This window comes from Artemia sp. Qi Xiang Cuo, chromosome 3 (genome assembly GCF_049724085.1).
Source record: "Artemia sp. Qi Xiang Cuo chromosome 3, ASM4972408v1, whole genome shotgun sequence".
NCBI lineage: Eukaryota > Metazoa > Arthropoda > Branchiopoda > Anostraca > Artemiidae > Artemia > Artemia sp. Qi Xiang Cuo.
This window is the reverse complement of record NC_142796.1, coordinates 76,742,023-76,762,710: the sequence shown is the minus strand read 5'-3', so window position 1 is coordinate 76,762,710 and position 20,688 is coordinate 76,742,023. Positions and strand designations below refer to the sequence as shown.

The following is a 20,688-nucleotide window of genomic DNA, read 5'->3' as shown; positions in this document are numbered from 1 at the left end:
AGGAGTTGGAGGAGTATGAACTCTGGTGGCGCAAAACTACCAGTTGAAGAAAAACGTGTTGGTAGGAAAAATACAGTGTCCTTTTATTTCTAAAAGGAAAGTCTAACTAGTGCAATTTCAGATGACCAAAGTCGTGATCAAAGTACAAATTTCGTGCCGTGAGTGAGACTCGGGGTCGAAAGGTCTCCCACTACCTAGTCCAGAGAGATGAATGCTAAGTCTTTCACACTGGAAAAATACAAGGATCCACCCTTGCATTTCCGGTGGCAAGTCAAGCTCAGCAAGCTGTCAGTAGAAAGGAGCCTCAACCTCCAACACCCTGAAATGCTTGTGAATTCAACCCTTGAAGAACTTTATAATGAGCCAATGTCCATCCACGCACATTTGTGGGTAATTTGAGCCCGTTTTGGCTGTTGCCCTACTTAACACCATAAAAGGGCCAATGCTCGCCGACTCGTCAACTTCTATTTCAGACTTACTCTTGCATTTTGACACGTTATTCTGATACATTGTCGGACTCGAAACTTTAGTCGTCTGCAACTCCAACGGTTTTTCCTGGTCCTTTTTTGCCTGACGTTCCTCACGTGCTGTCTAAATTTGCGGGCTGGTAGGACACCCAATAAATCTTTACTAATGGTGTCTGCAACCTCTTGTGGAGTTTGTAGCCCTTGAAATGGATAGTCGTAGAGGACTCTGGGGTATGATTAGCACTTGACAAAGGTGAGATACACTTTCTTGAGATTTGTTTTTCCATTTGCTGTTAGACTTTCCATGAGTAGCTTCAGAAGCTGGGGGAATTTGTCTTTTCTTGCTACGGTTTCTTTAGGGTTGTCCATTTTATAATTATCGAGTCTTTTTCATCCACGCTCTTTCCATTGGAGCGAAAAAAGGATCGTCAAGTGTTTACTGCTCAAAAAGAGGTTGCGTCAATTTGACTACTAAAAAACAACTAAATACCTTATATTTAAAGTAAAAATGAATAAAAAACTGATTAAAATCTCAATTCGAAATATTTGTTTTAAAGTGTTTCTAAAACTCGTTTCTTATTTTTGAAATTCTACTTCCCTATCTAAACACTTTATCACATTTATTCCTTCCTCTCTTTTTCTTCTACCCCGTACAGATCAGCACAAATTCCATACAATAAAACAAATTGTAATTTTTTTTCTCTAATATCTAACCTTGTAATCCTTTTCCTATCCCGTTAATTGCTAAGTGACTTCCATCCAAGGAGGAAATAAAAAAAAGCCTGAAAGAAATAGGAAAAGGTTCAAAATATGCACAGTAGAAGAGGTTAGGTGTATTCCCCCTTGAAATTCCCCTTCTCGACGAACGATTAATTCCCCCCCCCCATTCCGCTTTCTTTATTTATCTGAAGGCTTACGGAAATTTAGACAATTTGGGCATTGAGTCCTAGCTTAGTTTATCTAAGGGAAAAAGGACAACTTACTTTTAGCACCTTTTCGCAACTTTGGACAGCTCAATTTCTCTTGTAAATAATAAGCTAATATTTTGTCTTCTCCTGATTGCAAGAATTACCAGCTGATTCAGATGACATCTATGAATAATCTAGTAACAAGTCTAATCGGTCAGTTTCTCTGTTGTCGGAAAGAGAGCGTTGATTGTTCGTTTCTGATTTTGTTCACAGTTACCTCTAGTGTCCACAGTTACCTCTTTCTACGGTAGGTGTAGACACTTTGTTTGAAGAATTGTTCATATAGCTTATGCATCTCACAAACTGTATAAACATTATTTATAGTTAATTTGAATACAGTGATAGTTATTTTTCCTGTTCGCTTATAGGATACACTACGTGCATCAGATGGCCCACTTCAAGCTGAACACCCAAATTAAAGATCAGACTCAGGCATTTCTTCGCGGGTTTAGGACGGTCGTCAACCCTGAATGGTTGGCTTTGTTTTCCTGTACTGAGGTAACTTATCTCACAATATTTAAAATGCTAATAATGCTCATGAAACTACCTTATTATAAGATTAAAGAGTAATTTAAAATAAAAATCCTCGAAAATTACAATGCTCTTGAGGCGTTACCGCTATGCTCAAGCCACCATTCAACGCAATGGGATATAATTCACCCTTTAGTTTTCCTTGTTTTAATTTTCAGTGGTGTGGAAGCTCCTCGCTTGCACACCAGTAAGCTAATTTATTTAAATTTCATATCTCTGCCTTCTTCTCAGAATCTCACTGATATGTATTTACATGCTAATTGCAAATGCCATCTTATTCAAGACACTTATTTTAACTATTCACAGGTCTATAACTTCTAACCTAGGCACGTACGTATGTATGACTCAGCCCCCCCCCCCCAACTATCGGAATCTCAAGATTTTTTTCATTTTCCTCAATAGGTCCTGTATTTTTCACATAATTTGCTTGTTTTGTGGGAGGGGGTTATATTAATGCGTTGCTCAATAAATACATAGAAATACCTGCAGGGCTAAAATTGTAATCTGACCACGATGATCAAAATAAACTTCATTTAATGATGAAATTCTACGTATTGACGCCAACGGGTATAGATTTTTTTATAGGGGGGGGGAATTTAAGGGAAAATGGTCTCAGGTCTAAATAGGTTCGTTTGTTAGGTTAATCTTTTAGATTCGAACAGTTTTCTTTCTTTTCTCCTCAAGAAAGTACCCTATCCTTACTCCTTCTGTGTGCGGGTACGTAATAGTACTTAGTACCAGCTCCCAAGAACAAGCAAAGCTTTAAAACCATAAACTAGGCAAGCGCAGAGATACCGTTTTTGTTGGACTCTATACTCCCGCCATTTACCCGTACCCGAGCCATTTAAACATTTGCCTCTCAATTACTTGGACTATCTGTCTTTGCTTTTCTCTGTCTACAATTAGCCATGTCTTGATGCAACCTACTGCAAAATACTTGATAACTTCAGTTCAAAATCAGCGGTTGTTAATTCGTTTTGTTGGACTCTATATTGTGGCCCGGCAGAATGTTGCTAAAGTAATGGGCAAAGCCGTCGGGCCCCGGCACGTGGCAGGCTAATATATATATATATATATATATATATATATATATATATATATATATATATATATATATATATATATATATATATATGGATTATATATATATATTTATGGATTCTCATTGTCGCTTGTCTTCTAACCGCTGGCAATTTAAGACTATTGGACCATCATGTAAAACTAGACCAATAATCGCAGCTAAAGCAAAGGGCATTGGCAAATTGTCCAAAGTAATGAAAATCTAAAATGAAGAAGAAATAAAAATAGGGTTTGAAGATATGCTACAGCGAGAATCAAAACGTGCCAAAATTGAAAATGACATTTATGATGATTGGGCTTGAGATTTTGACATGGATAAGGTATTACATCAATGCTTACCATGCCTCTGTTAAAAAAAGCAAAGTTCCGGTGATTTGTATTTCATAATGACAAAAGACAAGCCGGGGCAAAAGTCGAGATTCAATATTTTATAAAAGCTCCAAACGATGAAATAGCTGTAAATAAAGACATTATAGTTTATAAGGACGTTAGCCAAGTACCTTATACTACATCAACCTCTGTAAAAAAAAATTGGGCGTTATGATTTTCATAATGACAGAAGACAAGTCAAGGCAAAAGTTAAAGGTCTTTTGTTTTAGCTTCTCTTATTGGTCTAAAGGTCCAATAAAAAAAACGTAATTTTACAAAGGAGCTAATTCTAATTTAAGGTCATTCGAAACGTTTAAGAGGTTGATTGATGAAAATGAAGCACGGATAAATGTGATTAGAAAACTAGTAAAAGTGAGGATCGCAACAGCTAAAGAAAAAGGCATGGAACAAACGACAGCAAGAATCATATTGAATTGTAAACGAAATGTTGAACAGTGATCTCTGGTTGGAAACTGGAAAAGACGTATTTTTTGTCTATAACGTCTTAAGAAGTTAAATGAGAAGATGCATGCATCTAAATTGCTAAAGCAAAAGACGTAGAAAAACTTTATGAGGTAAAGATTAACAAAAATGAACACATTTTGATTCTCGCTATTGCTTTATCTTTTAACCCCATTTTTCTTTCTTCTTCATTTTGGATTTTCATTACTTTAGAAAATGAGCCAAATGCCTTGGCTTTAGCTGCCCTTATTGGTCTAGTCTTACATCGTGGTCCAGGCTGTAAATTTTTTTTATTGTTCAGGTGGTGGGACAAAAACTTCTTTTTTGAAAACACAAATTTTCGTTTTTTGGGTCTTGTCTTATTTGATGGTCCAGGTTGTTGATTTACCCCATTGTGAATTTAATGCCAATGCCTTTTGTTTTAGCTGCTCTTATTGGTCTAGTATTACATAGCTATCGCTGCAACCACGATCTTGTATAAAAAAATACAATTTTTCGTAAGAATTTGATTTATTTGAGTCGTTTCATTTTAAAAAAAGTCACTAGACATAGCAATTTTCTTTAAAATGAGCCATTAAACATCTTTATGATATTCTGATAGTCTACTAGCCGTGGTTGAAAAGAAAAAGAAAATAAGGACTTTCAGTGCTACAAATGTCAAAAAGTTAATCTTCTTGATTTTCAAGGTGATGGACCATGCTAAGGCCAATGGTGAAGTTTTGTTTCTATCAGACACCAATTTCGAGAGATTGGAGACTGATTTCCAAATACCCGTAGTTTTATTTTCGTTATAAACTTTTACTTTTAAGATTAACCGAAATAATATTTAACATTCCTGAATCATATCCAGATTGTGATTTTTTCTCATTTGGCAGTTTTTGTCAAAACGCAATTTTCAACTTTTGCATACTAATGGACATAGTTCGTCTTTTTAATAGGTTGAAGCTGCAGCTGAAACCATGATTTTGTTGTATTATCTTGTCAAAAAGATAAGTGTTTGTTGCATCATCATGAATATAATCATTTGTTTTACAATTTCACTTATTATGGACTATAGTTTGTCCCTTAATATAATTTTTTTCTTATTAGGCAGCTTTTTTTAAAACGTGTGGTTGCAACTACAGCTACAACCATGATTATTCTTAAGAACACTTTTCGTGAAAAAATGATTCTTGTAATTATGTATTTCTTATATGTCAAAAGCTAAGCGTGTATAAATATTGCATTCACTTATTACGTCATATATGATTATAACCTACGATTATGACGTCATTCATCAAGCTTATACATGAAAATGCAGTTTTTTTTGTAAAAATTGATTCTATCTTAAAAACTATTTTTTTAAATTACAAAAGACTCTAGATGTAGCAATTTCTTTTAAAATGAGCCATTAAACAGCTCAGTGCCCAGCTAGCTGAGGATAAAGAAAAAACGAAAAAAAAGATGCCTTCGATGCAGAATATCGTAGTTCAAGCAAATTTTCTGGTTTTTCAAGCCAACATATTTTCTTTGTTGTTCAAGCCAATAGACTGCAAGTTTCCTCTATGAGAGTTTCGGACAAGGCGGTTTTAATAGTGCAGTTTGTGTTTCGATCTGACTATATTTTTACGAGTCATGGGTTATTGTATTTCTTAGTGTCGGACGTGATCGTCTCTTACTAGGTTGCTAGCTACCGCTGCAACCCGGATAGATGAGACGAAAAAGTTAATTTCTCCGCAAATGTAAGGGATATTTTTCACACATTATTATTACGTCTTAGACACCACAAACTGAATGGTATATTTACGTTAGAAGTTGCCACAACACAGTGGACAATGGACTCTCCTTCGGCGCTGAGGGATTCGAGTTTAACGCACTCTGTGGTAACGATTTAAGTATTCCATTCTACTATATTATTTCTTTTCCATTCTTTTTTTCTTCTTACTTCATGCAGCTTGTCGCACACCCGTAACCTTTTCGTATTGTATGGTCCATTTTATACGGTCTTTTTCTACTTGCTAAAATACCTAACAACATCAATATTACAATATCAACTACCAACATATTTTACTTCTTCTATAAAATGTTTTGTTGTTAATTTATCTCGCTTTTTGTAAATTCACATTATGAAATTTGCACGTACAGAATAGTCTTGGTATTTAAATCTTGAGTTTTTGAAAAAAGAATTATGTCAAAGTTTAAGTATCTTTACAGCAAAAGTCTTATAGGGTATGACGTAGTAATGTAGTTTCAGGTTTGCATATGAGTTTCAAAAAGCCTTTGACTATACAACAACCAACTTGCAACTATGCAGTATGTCATTTAAATCCTAATTTAGGTTTAAGTGACGTAGGGGTCATTTTTGTCCTTTTGTGGTGCAGTAGGTTTAACCTTTGCTTAGTAATACGGGACCAAGAAACCAAATCTGGCTGTAGTAACGCACTGGGGGCCTACGCAAGGATCTTAGTAGTCAAGAAGTATCGTTAATCCGATTACTTAATAGGGATCACTTATAAATGATTCTTTCAAGTGTGTAATATACAAATTTAAGTTTTTTCTGTATTCCTACCATTATAAAGAAATTGTGCTCAGGCTCGAACCTTATGTTTAACTTGAGGTCCGAAGTTCACTGTGATGGTCAAAATAGTGAAAAACAAAAGCCACGAAATCCATGAATGAGAAGCAAGAATAAACGGTGATAAACCATGCGTTTATGTAAGAATTTCAGTTTCGGAAGATTTATTTGAGTCATAGGAAAAAAGTCATTTGGCTAAATTTAACTATTTTTTTTTACGGTCTTGTCCGACTACCTGAACAATTAACAAATCTACAACCTAGACCACCATGTAAAACTAGATCAATAAGGACAGCTATAGCAGAGGGCATTGGAGAATTGTCTGAAGTAATGAAAATCCAAAATGAATAACAAACGAACATGTAGTTAGAAGATACAGGACAGCGAGAATCAAAACTGGGCAAAACTTAAAATGATAGTTATAATGATTGGGTTTGGGATTTTGACATGGATTCGGTCATCAATGCTTACCATGTCTTTGTTAAGAAAACAAAGGTTTGGCGTTATGTTTTTCATAATGACAAAAACAAGCCAAGGCAAAAGTTAAAGGTCCAATAAAAAAAACATAATTTTTCAAAGGTGCTAATTCTACTTTATGGTCATTTAAAATGTTTAAGGGGTTTATTGATGAAAATGAAGCAATGATAAATATGATTCAAAAACTAGTTAAAGTGAGAATCGCAACAGCTAAACAAAAAGGCATGGAACAAACGACAGCGAAAATCACATTGAATTGTAAATGAAATTTTGAACAGTGATCTATGGCAGGAAACTGGAGATGACCTATTTGTTATCTATAACGTCTTAAGAAATTAAGTGATATTATGTATGAATTTAAATTGCCAAAGCAAAACGCGTGGAAAAGACTTTATGAGGTAAACATGAACAAAAATGACAATGAAATCTATGGTTGGAAAACAAGCAACAGTGATGACTGGCCACATAAACGATCTAAATAGGTCAGGACTTAAAGAAAGAATTCGTACTTTTCACAGGGTGGCTGTATCGAACCTGTGGTGACGTCATGACATCAACAAAAGGCTCAAATTATCTGCGGTTCGAAAAGAAGCAACAATAATAATAATAACAATTTATTTATAACCCACTACACAAAGAATGTGAAAAATAGTGGAGTAAAGAGAAAAAGAAAAGAAAAAATTAACACACAGCACTTAAAGTATAGATAGACAAATAAAAAGAAAATTCAGCGAAACAAACGAATGAGACCATGGTGAGGGGACAGTTTTTCATAGGCCTTTGTAGACAGTTTTATATGTAAATCATGAATTTTTGTCATTTGTCATTTATATCAGGTGTGTTATACTTTTTGATAACACCGTAAGTACGAAATTACAACGGAAGATACGACAAAAATTTGCAATACTGATAATAGCATTTCCTTAATTTAGATAGGTCATTCTTCCTAAGCAAAATGTAAATACCTGAAATGTACAAAATTGCATGGTCATAGAAAACAGAGTACAGCGACACTAAAGCTTTGCGATTGTACTTCGACCGATTTGTAACAATCTTGGAATACCCACATCTAATCTTGGTACATGCGTCCCTAACAGCTGACTGACGAAAACAAAACATATTATTACAAAGAGTAATACCACGCCAACGTACGCTATCAACTGAACGAACATATAGGAAAATAATTACATTTCAAAGGAGAATTCGTAGCATTACCGTTGAAACCAAGATACGCGTGCTTTTCAACATTTAAATCAAGTCTAATATCTAAAAATCTTTTTCTCACATAATCCACCATTTTAGACAAAGAAAATTTGCTCCTACTTATAAGTAGGATGTCATCTGCGTAAGCAATATACGATACATAAGAAAACCAAGAAAGCAAGTATCAACTATCTTAGAGAGCACTCTAGCAATACAAAGCTGAAAAACATAAGGGTACAACACACCTCCTTGGCGTACTCCGCACTATCACGAAGATTCTCTTGGGCATTAATCCCGTTCAACTTTACCCGCAAACAGGCTTTGCTATACCAACACCTAAGAAGAAAAATAACAGAAGTGCCAACATCATTTACAAGAAGTGAACAAAGAGCTTGAGTATGAATAATACCGTCAAAAACTTTAGACACATCTAGCAAACAAAAATGAATCTGCTCTTTTTTATCGGCAGCATGGTGAAGTACGACTCGCGAGTGCCCTATGAAAATCCATATAAAGAAGCTTGCCGCGTGCGGAGTGCCGGTGCCTGGCGGCGAAGCCGTTTGGCTCCCAGTACTATATATATATATATATATATATATATATATATTATATATATATATATATATATATATATATATATATATATATATATATATATATATATATATATATATATATATATTTATATATATATTTATATATATATTTATATATTATATTTATATATATATATATATATATATATATATATATATATATATATATATATATATATATATATATATATATATATATATATATATATATATATATATATATATATATATATATATATATATATATATATATATATATATATATATATATATATATATATATATATATAAATCCGTAAGGATTTTAAGAGAAAATTTATTTTTTCAAACAAAAGGCAGAAAAATTCTCAAAGATTGCGTATGCTCGGTTTTTAAAAAAAAACTTATGTAGCAACACTGGTTTACGGTGCTGTAATTGCCGAAAATTTAAAATGCTGAACCCTGGAATATTATTTAGGTAGCCTAGTATTTATTTTATTTTTTATGCAATCGCTTTGATTGTTGTAAACTACCGACATAAGGAAGTATTGGTTAGGCTATGCAGCAATTGTGGGCAAGGTTTATATTAACGGATTATTCAGGTAGCTAAGAAATAAAATTATCTTTATAGTCAAAATTTCATCCTCAATCAAAATTTAACATGCATTTGCGTCAGAAATGAATCTTACCATCACTAAAATGAGTTTAGTGATGAATTGGCTGAGGGTCTTACTAACTGCATCAAAAAGTCATTGAAAAAAAGACTCAATTCCCTAGCAAAATATTGTTGAATTTCGTACAAATACTACTAATGTCAGTTTAGAGGCAATAGATCTGCTTCAACACTAATGAATGCCATGGTGTCCCATATATTGAATGTGAAATGTTCATGCCATCTTATTCACTTATATTCATCTTATGCATGCTTCTCACTTCCCAAGACAATAGAAGACTTGGCATGAGATATCTATGCCTACTTTTTCAGAAGCCCTTCCATGCGAGATAAATATGCTGAATTTCAGGAGTTCTTTCAATCCAAAGCATTCTCATTTCTTGCACAAGGATAAACCCGTTGGTTGTTCCTTCTGGTCTGCATAAAGAGGCTTATTGAACATCAGGTTGCTATTACTCAGTTTTTCATAGAAACCACGTTTGACGACCCAACTGCAACCAATGACCTTATCTTGTCAACATTACAAATCAAGTTGACAAAGCCGTTGGCCTCTCCAACGAATTCAACAAAGTTTTTCAATCTGAGCTTCCAGTTCTTCACTCCCTAAAGGCAAGTGTCAGCGAACTTGCCGAACTGGATCCTTACCTTTCAAGTGAGTACCTGCCTTTAAACCAGACATAGGTGGGAATAGCTGCAACAAATGCAATGCAAGGACTCGTAGATGGTCAAGCCCAAGTGGTAATATTGATCTCTTTTACCAGTCTTGTTGAAAATGCTATGTAGTCCTAATCAAGCACATCCAAGACCCTTCCAAGACGCTTTGGTTGAACCAAGGAATGCAAGAAGTTTGAAATCCAAATCTCAAAGGCGACTGTTTTTGAGATTTCTTGTTCTAAGAGAAAAGTATTGCCTCCAGAAAATTGACGTAGAATGGAGGTCACAGGCAATGACTGATGTCACTGAGCTTGATTTGGGAGATGCTCAAGTTGAAGACCTGTCAGTTGAGCAGTAGTGGATAAAGATATTTAGTCTGGAGACTCGCAGTGGTGAAATCAAGTATCCGGAATTGCGGAAGCGCATATCACTGATCTTCTCTTTTTCTTTTAGCAATGTACCAAGTGAGCGTTTGTTTAGTCCCCTGAAATTAATCAAAACAGACATTCGAAATACTCTCGAGAATGTCACACTAGTCTCACTTGTTCCAGTCAATTACTAGTTGAAAAACGAAGGTAAAACTTTATCAACTGTCAGAATACCGAAAGCTATCACTGGCTTCATGATGAAGCCTAACGCCAAGTGCGATGAAGTGCTGGAGTTTACGCTTAATTAAACTTTCTCATGTGTTCTAGGTAGTGAAAAAGATGTTATATATATATCAATATCTGGAGTAGAAAAAATAGTTTGATGCTTCGCTGTGCAGCATCAAATCATGCAATCATTTAGATCGTGTGGAAATGTAAAGTAAAATATCCCTTCTTTCTAGGGAGAAATCAGACCTAAACATAGGAAATTTAAGGGAAAATTGATATAAAAATAGGGAAAATTGAAATCGAAAAGTGGAAGCACTAATGGAGTTTAGTCAGTTTACGTGATAAATAACAATATTTCTGCCTGTCGAATATGTGGAAGCAAGTGAAAGTTTTCAAGAATGTGAAGATCCTGGGTCAGCTTGTCAGACATGTACGTAGGGGCAAGGCCGTATCTAGGGGTTAGGGGGGTTTGAACCCCCACCCTCCCCGAAATGTTTGTCCGGCTCGTAAAAACACAACAAAAATGAATATAAACAAATTTTTGATGCGTTTTTAAAGCTTTTTTGTGTTCCCTCCAAAAAATCCTTTTGTACCCCCCCCCCTCCTGAAAAAATCCTGGATACGGCCATGCGTAGGCAATTAAGTCTTTCTCTGAAATCTCGAGATCATTGTGATTTTTCATAGCTTTCTATATTTTTCGTACAATTGTAAAAGCTTTCAAATTCTTCTATCAAAATCTTATGAAAACTTTGTGCTCTTAAAATACGGCCCTGGAGCTACTTTTTATAAATAATAAAAATTTCCAGCTTCAGCGATTAATCAGTGGTGATATTACTGGAATCGACTTCAAGGATCTGAGACGGAACACACATTACTATGGAGGCTTTCACGACTCGCATCGTGTTATCCAATGGCTTTGGGACATTGTCGAAAAGGAACTTACAGAAACAGAACAGAGAAAGTTCCTTAAGTTTGTAACAAGCTGTTCGAGTCCACCCCTTCTAGGCTTTGGTAATCTTGAACCACCTTTCTCGGTTAGATGTGTGGAAGTGGGTGATGATGAAGATAGAGGGGACACTATTGGTAAGCCATCCAAAAATTTACTGTTACTCACAGCATAAATATCAAACAATAGCCAAAATTCATATACTCTCCATCAAAGATTTTTGGGACACATTAGTCGCTTACTTTTTCTTCATGACTCTACCATCTTTAATATTTATGCTGTGGTAGCAACTTAAGCTATTGCTGTGACGCAAAGGGAAATTCCTTTCCAGGCCCTTGATGTGTCCCATTTCTGAACCAAATTTTCGCTAATGTTTAATATTTATGCTGTGCTAATACTTGCCTTTAGAATATTAGTGTACATGAAGTAAATCCTTAGAAAAAAATCGTGAATTTGGAGGGTTTAGCCTCCCTTCCCCATCTATATGTACAAATCTGTAATAAAGACCAGGTAGTGGGTCTTGTGTACTCTCTCACTTCCCCTTGATTATTTATATTCAATCGTAACCTTAACTAATGATTCTGAATGTTATGAACTTACCGGACAAAACAAACTTAAAGTCAATTCACTTCCAATCGTGATTTTATAAGTCTATTAGTTCGTATATACCTAATGACAGTTTTAACAATGACAATTAATGTATAGCCCTACGAGGGTTGGACCAATAGTCTTGTTTGGATAGGTAAAGTCTTAATTTTGTGGGTGGAGGGGCTTACAGGGCTCTTGGTGCTATCGTCGCAGAAAAGATAAAAATTCTAATTATCCTCAAAAGAATATGGCACAATTCATTGGGATGACCAGATTTAAATATATTATACAGAGTATTGCTCACCAAATATGTTGTGCTGCATATAAATCCTTCCATTGTATGGTATACATGCATTTTATTTCAACTTGGCTTGATAAATGCTTTACATTTAATTACGCGGGTTTAATATGCATTATGTAACATTTAACGCCGTTTAATTTTATCCCTTTGATGCAGTGTGAGAGAAAAAATGGCTCTTCTAAAGTAGTACCCCTAATGTAGTTGAAAGTTTTTCTTATAAAGCTGAGATATATTAATAAAATGACAGCCATTAATCAGTTGACAGTCGTTTTGACCTCTATGGTAGCAAGAACATAACAGAATGACTTGCCAATTCTCAAATAATGAATGGATTTGACCGAGACATAAACTGAGGACTTGTTTCCTTTTCGGAATGTTTTTATTATTTTTATTCGGTGCGGTACTTTTTTTTGCATTTTTCACTAACTTTTAATTTGCAAATGATTAATTCTTTTGACAATGTAAAAATACCGTTTTTGCCATTCTTTGTCATTTTACTTTTACGCTTTTATTAAAATCCCAATAGATTTTATTGTGAAAATAACGCTCTGAAATGTTTGCTTTTTTAAGGCTGAGCCTATTGGATCTTAACTTCTGGGGTGGGTATTCACCGTTAAAAGTGCAAATGTAATAGGCTTCATTATTTCCCCATGTCATTTCAAATCGAATCCAAAAAGTTAAAGCACCTTTCCCTCCGGATGTCGTTTTGGTCTTGCCAAAGGTCTCTTTTGACGATTAAGGTCTTCCGCTTCGTGTTTCATCTTCACCCGAATCTCTTCCTTCTAAAAATGCCTTAAAAATGCTTCCTAATATACGGAATAATTTCTGTTTGGTTTAAGGTTTATTGTTGCTCCTTACTTTCAGTTAAAAAACTTGTTTATTAATTAAAGTTTCTGATTGTTTTTAAAACCATGCCGGGAAATCTACCTTCCCGGCATGGTAAGGTAGAAATCTACCTCCATGAAAAATTTCACCTGGAAAATTCCCCCTATTAAAAATTATTAACTCAAAAAATTCCCCCATGGTTAGTTCCTACCGATTAAAATTCCCCCCGGAAAATTTTTCCTGGCCAATACCCCTTAGAAAGTCCATTTGAAAAAAAAACTGGTTGTTTGTTTAATTTTTATTGTTTTTCAAATCATGCCGCAAATCCTCCCTCCATGGAAAATTTTCCTCAAAAATACCCCCCCCCCCTACCCCTTGGAAAATTCTTCCGTGTAAAATCCCCCCCCCCCCCCGCAGAAGAGCCACTCTAGAATATTTCCCTCCTTCTTGAAAATTTCCCCCAGAACGTTTTCTTTAGGTTTAAAGTTGAGCAACAAAGGAGAAATTAAGACAAATAAAAAGAATTCCGCACATGAATTCCAAAAAATTCGCTCCGGAAACTTACCTCGTCACAGAGAATCTTCTCCTTGGAAAATCCCTTCCCGCAGAATATCTCCCCTTGATTTTTTTCCAATAAAAAATGCTGTATGGAAACAATTGCAAATTGCAAAACTTACAGCCCTTTCCCCGGGAGCTGTGGGGTCATGTCATGTTGTTCCCAGAGGCATAGTTATTTGACCTTTCAACTATACTGAACTGAATGGTTTTATCAAAATTTTGATTGGATGTTTTTGGAGAAAAAGGGGCGTGGGAAGGGGTCTAGTTACCCTCAAATCTTTTTGGTCACATAAAAAGAGCCCAAGAACTTCTAATATCCATTCGAATGAGCCATCTCGCGGTCTTTAGGATCATTAGCTCTAACACGATCATCCCTAGAAAAAAAACCCACATTCGTGATCATTTTTCTGGCCAAAAATACAAAATTCCGCATTGTTGTGAGGCGAGCTTGAAACCTTTAAAAGGGTTCTTTGATATCCCGAGTCTAATGGTGTGATTTTCTTTAACATTTTGACTTTTTGGGGATATCCCCCTTTTTTCGAATATCAGGAAACACATTTCAGGCTTTTAGCTTTTGATGAGTAACGTTAAATTTAGTGAATTTTATATATTTGGATCAGTATAAAATGCCTACTCTTTTGTTGTATTAATTGTTATCAAAATTACTTGTTTTCGAGTTTTGGTTACTATTGGGCTAGTCGTTCTTTACTTACAGTACGTTATCACGAACTGTTTGATCTTACAATAGCTTTTTCTATATACAAAAAGCAGAAGTTTGGAATATTTGGATTAAAAGCATGGAAACCTGGTTTATCAGTAATAAAAATAATTTTTTGATCATTAATCAGGCACACGAGAAAGAGAATCTGCAATTGAGATCATGCAATTTCTGCAATTTTTATCTAATATTCTGTATAATTTGCCTATTTTTTTTTAAGGCGTGTCTTCCTCATATGGACCTCGTGCTCCATCTAAGCAAAGTTTGGCACACTTGCCTGGTTTTGTTTTTGTTTATATCAAAAATTCTTTTCTGGATTATGATACATCAGAAAAATCAATTCTGCATAGAAGAAAGATACTATTGCAAAACTGAAAAAAGAAATTGTATTGACATTTTTGATGGACTGAGGAAATAGACTTTCTTTAATTAAGCGGAGGAACAAAATTTACTTCACTTAGCATCAAGTTCAAATTTCCAATAAGTTGACTCTATACTTTCATAAGGATATTATTAATAAAAATAACACGCCAAAAAAACAAAACAGAAAACAATCAATACAGATTAATCAATGACGATTAAATTGAAATGTTCCATAACAATGTGGCTCTGTAACAAAGCACCTGCATATTGGGTAGTACTGCTTTATGCTAGTTGATGCATACAACTTTATCAACCCAGTGTAAGATTGCCCTGCTTTTTAGGACTAAAAGTGGTAGCGTGATAAACTGAGGCGATTTTGTTCGAAATAGGTACAAAAATCTGGTGACAACTAAAATTTATTATTAAACTTAATACAAAATAGGAGAAACGTTGTAATTCTTATTGTTATAAACCCGTCCAATAGCTTTCTTCCGGGTTGGTTAATCTTATATTGCGTGTGTGTTTATTGTCCAGGAGTTCCCTCTATAGTCCACGCCGTTCACCGAGAAAAAAGAATATTCTTAAGATTAGGGCTATCGAATATTTCTTATTGAAAGAGTTACACTTGAATAGTTAGTAAAGGCATGAGTCCTGGGGCATTAGAATCCTTTAGTTCCAATTATTGCTTCTAATGTGAGCCAAAACTAGGAATAACCATACTTGCTTAGAGACTAATTTATCAGTTTCACCAAAACCAACGTTTCCTATAATTACGTCTTGTAAAAGAATTAGTATTCCTTGGACCTTTAATAAACTTTAGCTTCGACAGGGAAAACCCTTAATTGAATTTATCTAGACAGAAAGGACTTGAAATTCTTAGTTTGACAGCATTATTCCCCCTTTTCCGTAACCCATCTGGAAAAATAGCAAGGTCACCTTTGTGTAAACAGCCGGTGCGAGATAAGCAAAACGAAAGAACGACTTAAAGGGGAATAAGGTTCTCTTCCATATACATGTCAGAGAATCCACAAGGAGGTAAGCAATGTTATTGTCCAGGTAGTTCCAATTTTCTGGGTGTAAGATTTAAATAAATACCAGGCGAAGTTCCAAGGAACACTAGGCTGGAAAAGGGAGGCACAAAGGCTCTCCTAATGTTGACTACTTGTTTAGGGTCTCCCTCCTTCCTAAACCTTCGGTTATTCGAAGCTTCTTCAACAAGTTTAAGTTTCCGGGAAGAAATTAATTTTAGGTTATTTCAACCTTTAAAATGCTGTCTTTGCTTTAAATGGCTCGAACCTTGACTAATTGATATATACTAACTGAACTATGAAACCAATCACCAAATAGAATAAAATCTAATAAGAGTCCTAAGTTATTTACGCGGGTATTTTCCGCCTCTGATCAATTTTAATTGGATCACACATCCTTTAATTAATCACAGAGGACCTCAGGGTTACCTCAACTATCAGTAAGATTCAAACCCTTTATGAATCAGTTGGTACCCCCAAACGGGAATTTTCGCTCTAACTAAAGTTTAAGTCCAGATGGCTCAAAGATGTAAGTATTAATTTAATTCAAATAGGGTCATTGATTTGTACCAAGCGACAGAAGTGTTTCAGAAGTTTACTACTTTGTTTAAGTGTTATATTCAAAGGAAATTTGAAGGATTCAATTTATAACTTAATTCAACACGGAAATGTGATTTTCTCGGTATAGTCAAAAGTGACGAAAAGGTTTGATATTATTATTTTAACCTTACATTTAAAGATATTGAGACAAAACAGGTACTTGACATATTTAGTTAAAAAGGTTACTTACAAAAAGTTCCTTTCTAGCCTGCTCTCCTCACAAAATAGCCCTTATTTCTCCCTGATCCGTACATTTTATTCAATTTGTTACTTAACTTTGATTCGCTTAGCGACCTTTCCATTATGTCCTTTTAGCCAATCACAACCTTTTTGTTAAAAAGTAGTTTTTTTCCCGTATTTCAAGGCCTTTATTCTAAAGTTTGAAATGTTGTAACGCTTTAAGACAGTCCTCTCTGTTTTATGCAAAACTGGTCTAAATATGGCATTCAACTATTTATTATGAGTTCAAAAGTCGTTCGATGCTTAAACAAAGAAACGTCACTACAAGATTTATGACTAGTTACACAAAGCGAAGTTGTTTTCAAATTTAACTGATTTGAAATAGTCGCTTTATCTTGATCTGTTGGAGCAAAGGGGATTCCAACTTTTACTGAAATTGAGTTACCAAATTTACACAAAAATAAGGCCTCCTTACACCAGTCTCTGTTAAGTTTGACTGATGAACATATTTTCGGTTAAGTAGGGTGTCTGAGGCAAAACAAAAGGGAATAGTTTTGGTTTTCTTGGCTATCGCTAAAGTTTTCACTCAAATATTCCTTTTGCTATAATTGGTTTCATGGCTAATTGGTTTCATGGCTATGCGTTGTATCATAAAAAATCACAAGATTCAGGCAAAAATTACTAGTTTTCGAAAAAATGCTAAAAATAACTAACCCTAAACAATTACTAGGCAACATAAAATTACTGGAAATAGTGATAAATCACAATTAAAGTGCCACGCCTACGTTGAATTCTTTTTAAGTTAGGGGTACTAAAAGTTCGTTGTTTTGTTTTTCAGGTAGTGTACTAAGAGGATTTTTGACCTTGCACAGAAAAGATCCAGTGAATCGTCTTCCGACCGCTTCAACGTGTTTCAATCTTCTAAAGCTACCGAACTACCAGAAGAAGGCAACTTTACGGGAGAAGCTAAAATATGCCATCGACAGCAATTCAGGATTTGAACTATCTTGAAGTTATTGCTATCTCATATTAAGACATAACCGTTTAACAAAGTTACGTAATTTTATCTGTTTATTGTAATGATTTACTGATCATATTTGTCATTATTTGCTACGCTTTAATCATTAGGTTCGAGAAAACGCTTTAGAATTCGTAAAATTCAATTGATTTTAAGAAATAAAATATTCATAAGAACGGGGAGTGAAAAAGGAGGAAAGAAAGTTGATCTTAAGAGAAACTGAATACTTGTGTAAAGCACATCACGGTCCACGAAACTAGACTCGTTAGGGGCTCTACATTTGGTGACAAGTTTTGTCCTGTCGATTCCGGTTAGCCACTGCAAGTTCAATGATCTCCAGTCACTGACAACGTTGATCATTTTCCAGAAGATCCGACACTGATCTCGACTACTTAAAAAAAAAAAAAAAATCTTAGAAGATCGTAAGAGAGTGGGTTGCTATTAGATGAATATTTTTCGTTTATCCATTTCTGCTTACTTAATTTATCAGATATACAGTGTCGTCCTTTCGATGGGGGACCAGCGGGTAGTTGTCCCCCCAATAATTTAGAGAAAAAATTATTATATTTCCCGTTCCCCTTGACTCTCCGGATGGATACCCCTCTTGCCCCCTAAAAAATAACCCTCTGAAAAAAATCCTGGATACGGCCCTGGTCGCAGCTTAAATCAATCTGTTATTCTATACATTTATATCTGCCTTTGTGTTTTTGGCTTTCACAAAGATGTTCTCTGAGGGGCTGGGATGCAAACAAATCTTGTATGATTACTTTAAATTACATCTTTAATTACATTTGTATCTACATTTGTATCTACATTTATATCTACATTTGTTTACTTTAAAAAAAGTAAACAAATATCTACAATTACTACATTTGTATCTACTAATACCTACAAATATCTACCTTTGTATCTACATTTAATTACATCTGTAATTACATTTGTTTACTTTAATTACATTTGTTTACTTTAAATTAGTTGAAATAAATATGCTTGTTCTGAAACTAAAAAAAAAAATAAAGATTGAGGGACTGTCAATAAGGCTCTTCTGTCGGCTAACCCAGATGCTGGTCCATAATGAATAAAACTGACCACTAAAGGGTTTTTTTAGTCACTTTTCAGTTATTAATCTAAGAATAAAAATTTGGTCGACACATCCTCTCCTTTTTCAAAAAATACACTGTTCCTCTCTTTAAACTTTATCTACAACGCCACTTAGTCTAATGAGTATGTCAATGCAAAGTAATGTGCTTGTTGCAAAAACCAAGTTAGTGCTTCTTTTACGACACTCACTCTTATCACCTTTCTTACAAGAAGGTTTGACTTGACTTTTCCCAAATTCACTAGGTGGTTCCTCTTTTTCAAAAATCAAACTCACAATTTTTAGTAATATACTTCTAATTTTAATCACCATATTTTAATGCTCATTCACCATACTTTCAGCACTTGAGGTCTTATTATTTTTATTCTTTTTAGTACTGCCTCTAACTCTCCTTGACAAGATAAATGTTGCTCCACTTCCAAATGTTTATTTTGCAAAATTACAAGTACAAAAAAAATGTGTATAGTATAATTTGTTTTCAATAAACACAAATAACACAATAGAGTTTAGAAATTTTATGTTTAGAGGAGGGGAAAGGTGGCAGTAGCTCCTGCTTGAAGTAATCTTGTTCGTTTTAATTTTGGCCTGAAAATTCAATTTAATTTTTACTTGTTATAATATTTATTTATTCATCATGCAAAACAAGAGACGACAACAAGGAAATTTGTGAAGAAATTGAGCAACACAATAGTGCAATCTATGCGGATGTTTCGGCAATATATTCAACAGCCGTCATCAGTAAAATACAGCATAAAACAAATCAAAAGTTACGATTTACATTATTAATTTATTCATCTATATCAGTATCTGTTATCTTTATATTTGATAGGATCATTTTTTGTAATTTGTGTTCATCTTGGTCTTCAATTATTCTTTAATTTGAATTTCTGGTCGTTATGAGATTTAATTATTATAGGACTTTATTTATATTGATCTTAAGTTTGAAACGGCTCTTCACTTTTCTTTAATAAACTTCTTTTTCGAAAAGTATTTTAATAATAATCTCTGTTCGTTTTTTATTGACAAAGTTTATTCTTGGTTAATATAATGAATATTCCTCCGGTTTGCACGTCCTGGGCTTAAGAACTTAAATATTCGATTCAATTTATTAGTATTAATTAGCGTATTTTGATTTATTTTTGTCCTATTTGTGGAGGTTTGAATAAAATCGTTTACCAGTTAATTTGCGAATGCGAAGAAGTTAACGATTAGAGAACTGAAGTGCTTGGTAGGGAGAATTTTGATTTTGGGGAGTTTGTTGAGAGCATGAAACAAAGAAATGATTTAATAAATGAAAAATAAAATCAAATAGGTGAGAAAAAACGAGGATCTTATCAGCCAGTGGTAAGATACGAAAAGGAAAAGAAGCAAAAATTTCGACAAGGACCTCCGCCAAGTCATCTTTAGTGCTCAGAAAAAAAAGTCTAACCTTTTGGAGTGAACTCTGCAAGAAGAGAAAAGACACTGAATCAAAAGCAGCCAGACAAGAAATTTGGTACGATACCTCTGTCTTGCTATGGATCATAGAGTTAGATTTCGGTTGAATTATGAGAAGAATTTTGTAATTTCTGCATAATTAATGTTTCTTTTATATATTTTGCCGTGGCTTAACGGCGCAAGTATATTCTGTTCTTTTTCAACATCCCCCCTCAAAGTTCCCGGAAAGTTTCAATTAAATGCAATTAGCCGTTCCTGAGATGTTATAGATACGTCATCTTGACAATCAGGATGCTCACATTGTCTTTTGATCGAATACAGTATCCACCTAAACATCTTTGAAAGTGTCAACTTAATTTTGTAACTGTTCGTGAGATATTTGACATATCCACACACCATGTAGCAAAATTGATGTACA

At 34.4% G+C, this 20,688-nt stretch overlaps 1 protein-coding gene across 3 annotated transcripts in view; it reads left to right on the top strand.

Annotated features, from left to right (window-relative positions):
• LOC148954552 (ubiquitin-protein ligase E3B) overlaps nucleotides 1-19,041 on the top strand; it is a 78,852-nt gene extending 59,811 nt beyond the window's left edge. For 2 of the 3 annotated variants that reach the window (XM_089086590.1, XM_089086591.1), the window contains exons 9-11: nucleotides 1,804-1,933; nucleotides 11,416-11,692; nucleotides 17,555-19,041. In XM_089086590.1, coding sequence (XP_088942716.1) covers nucleotides 1,804-1,933; nucleotides 11,416-11,692; nucleotides 17,555-17,727 — 580 coding nt within the window. In that variant the 3' untranslated portion in view covers nucleotides 17,728-19,041. Of the gene's footprint in view, nucleotides 1-1,803; nucleotides 1,934-11,415; nucleotides 11,693-17,554 lie in introns of those variants that run through there. The other variant, XM_089086592.1, reaches the window with a different exon arrangement.
• Nucleotides 19,042-20,688: the final 1,647 nt, after the last annotated feature.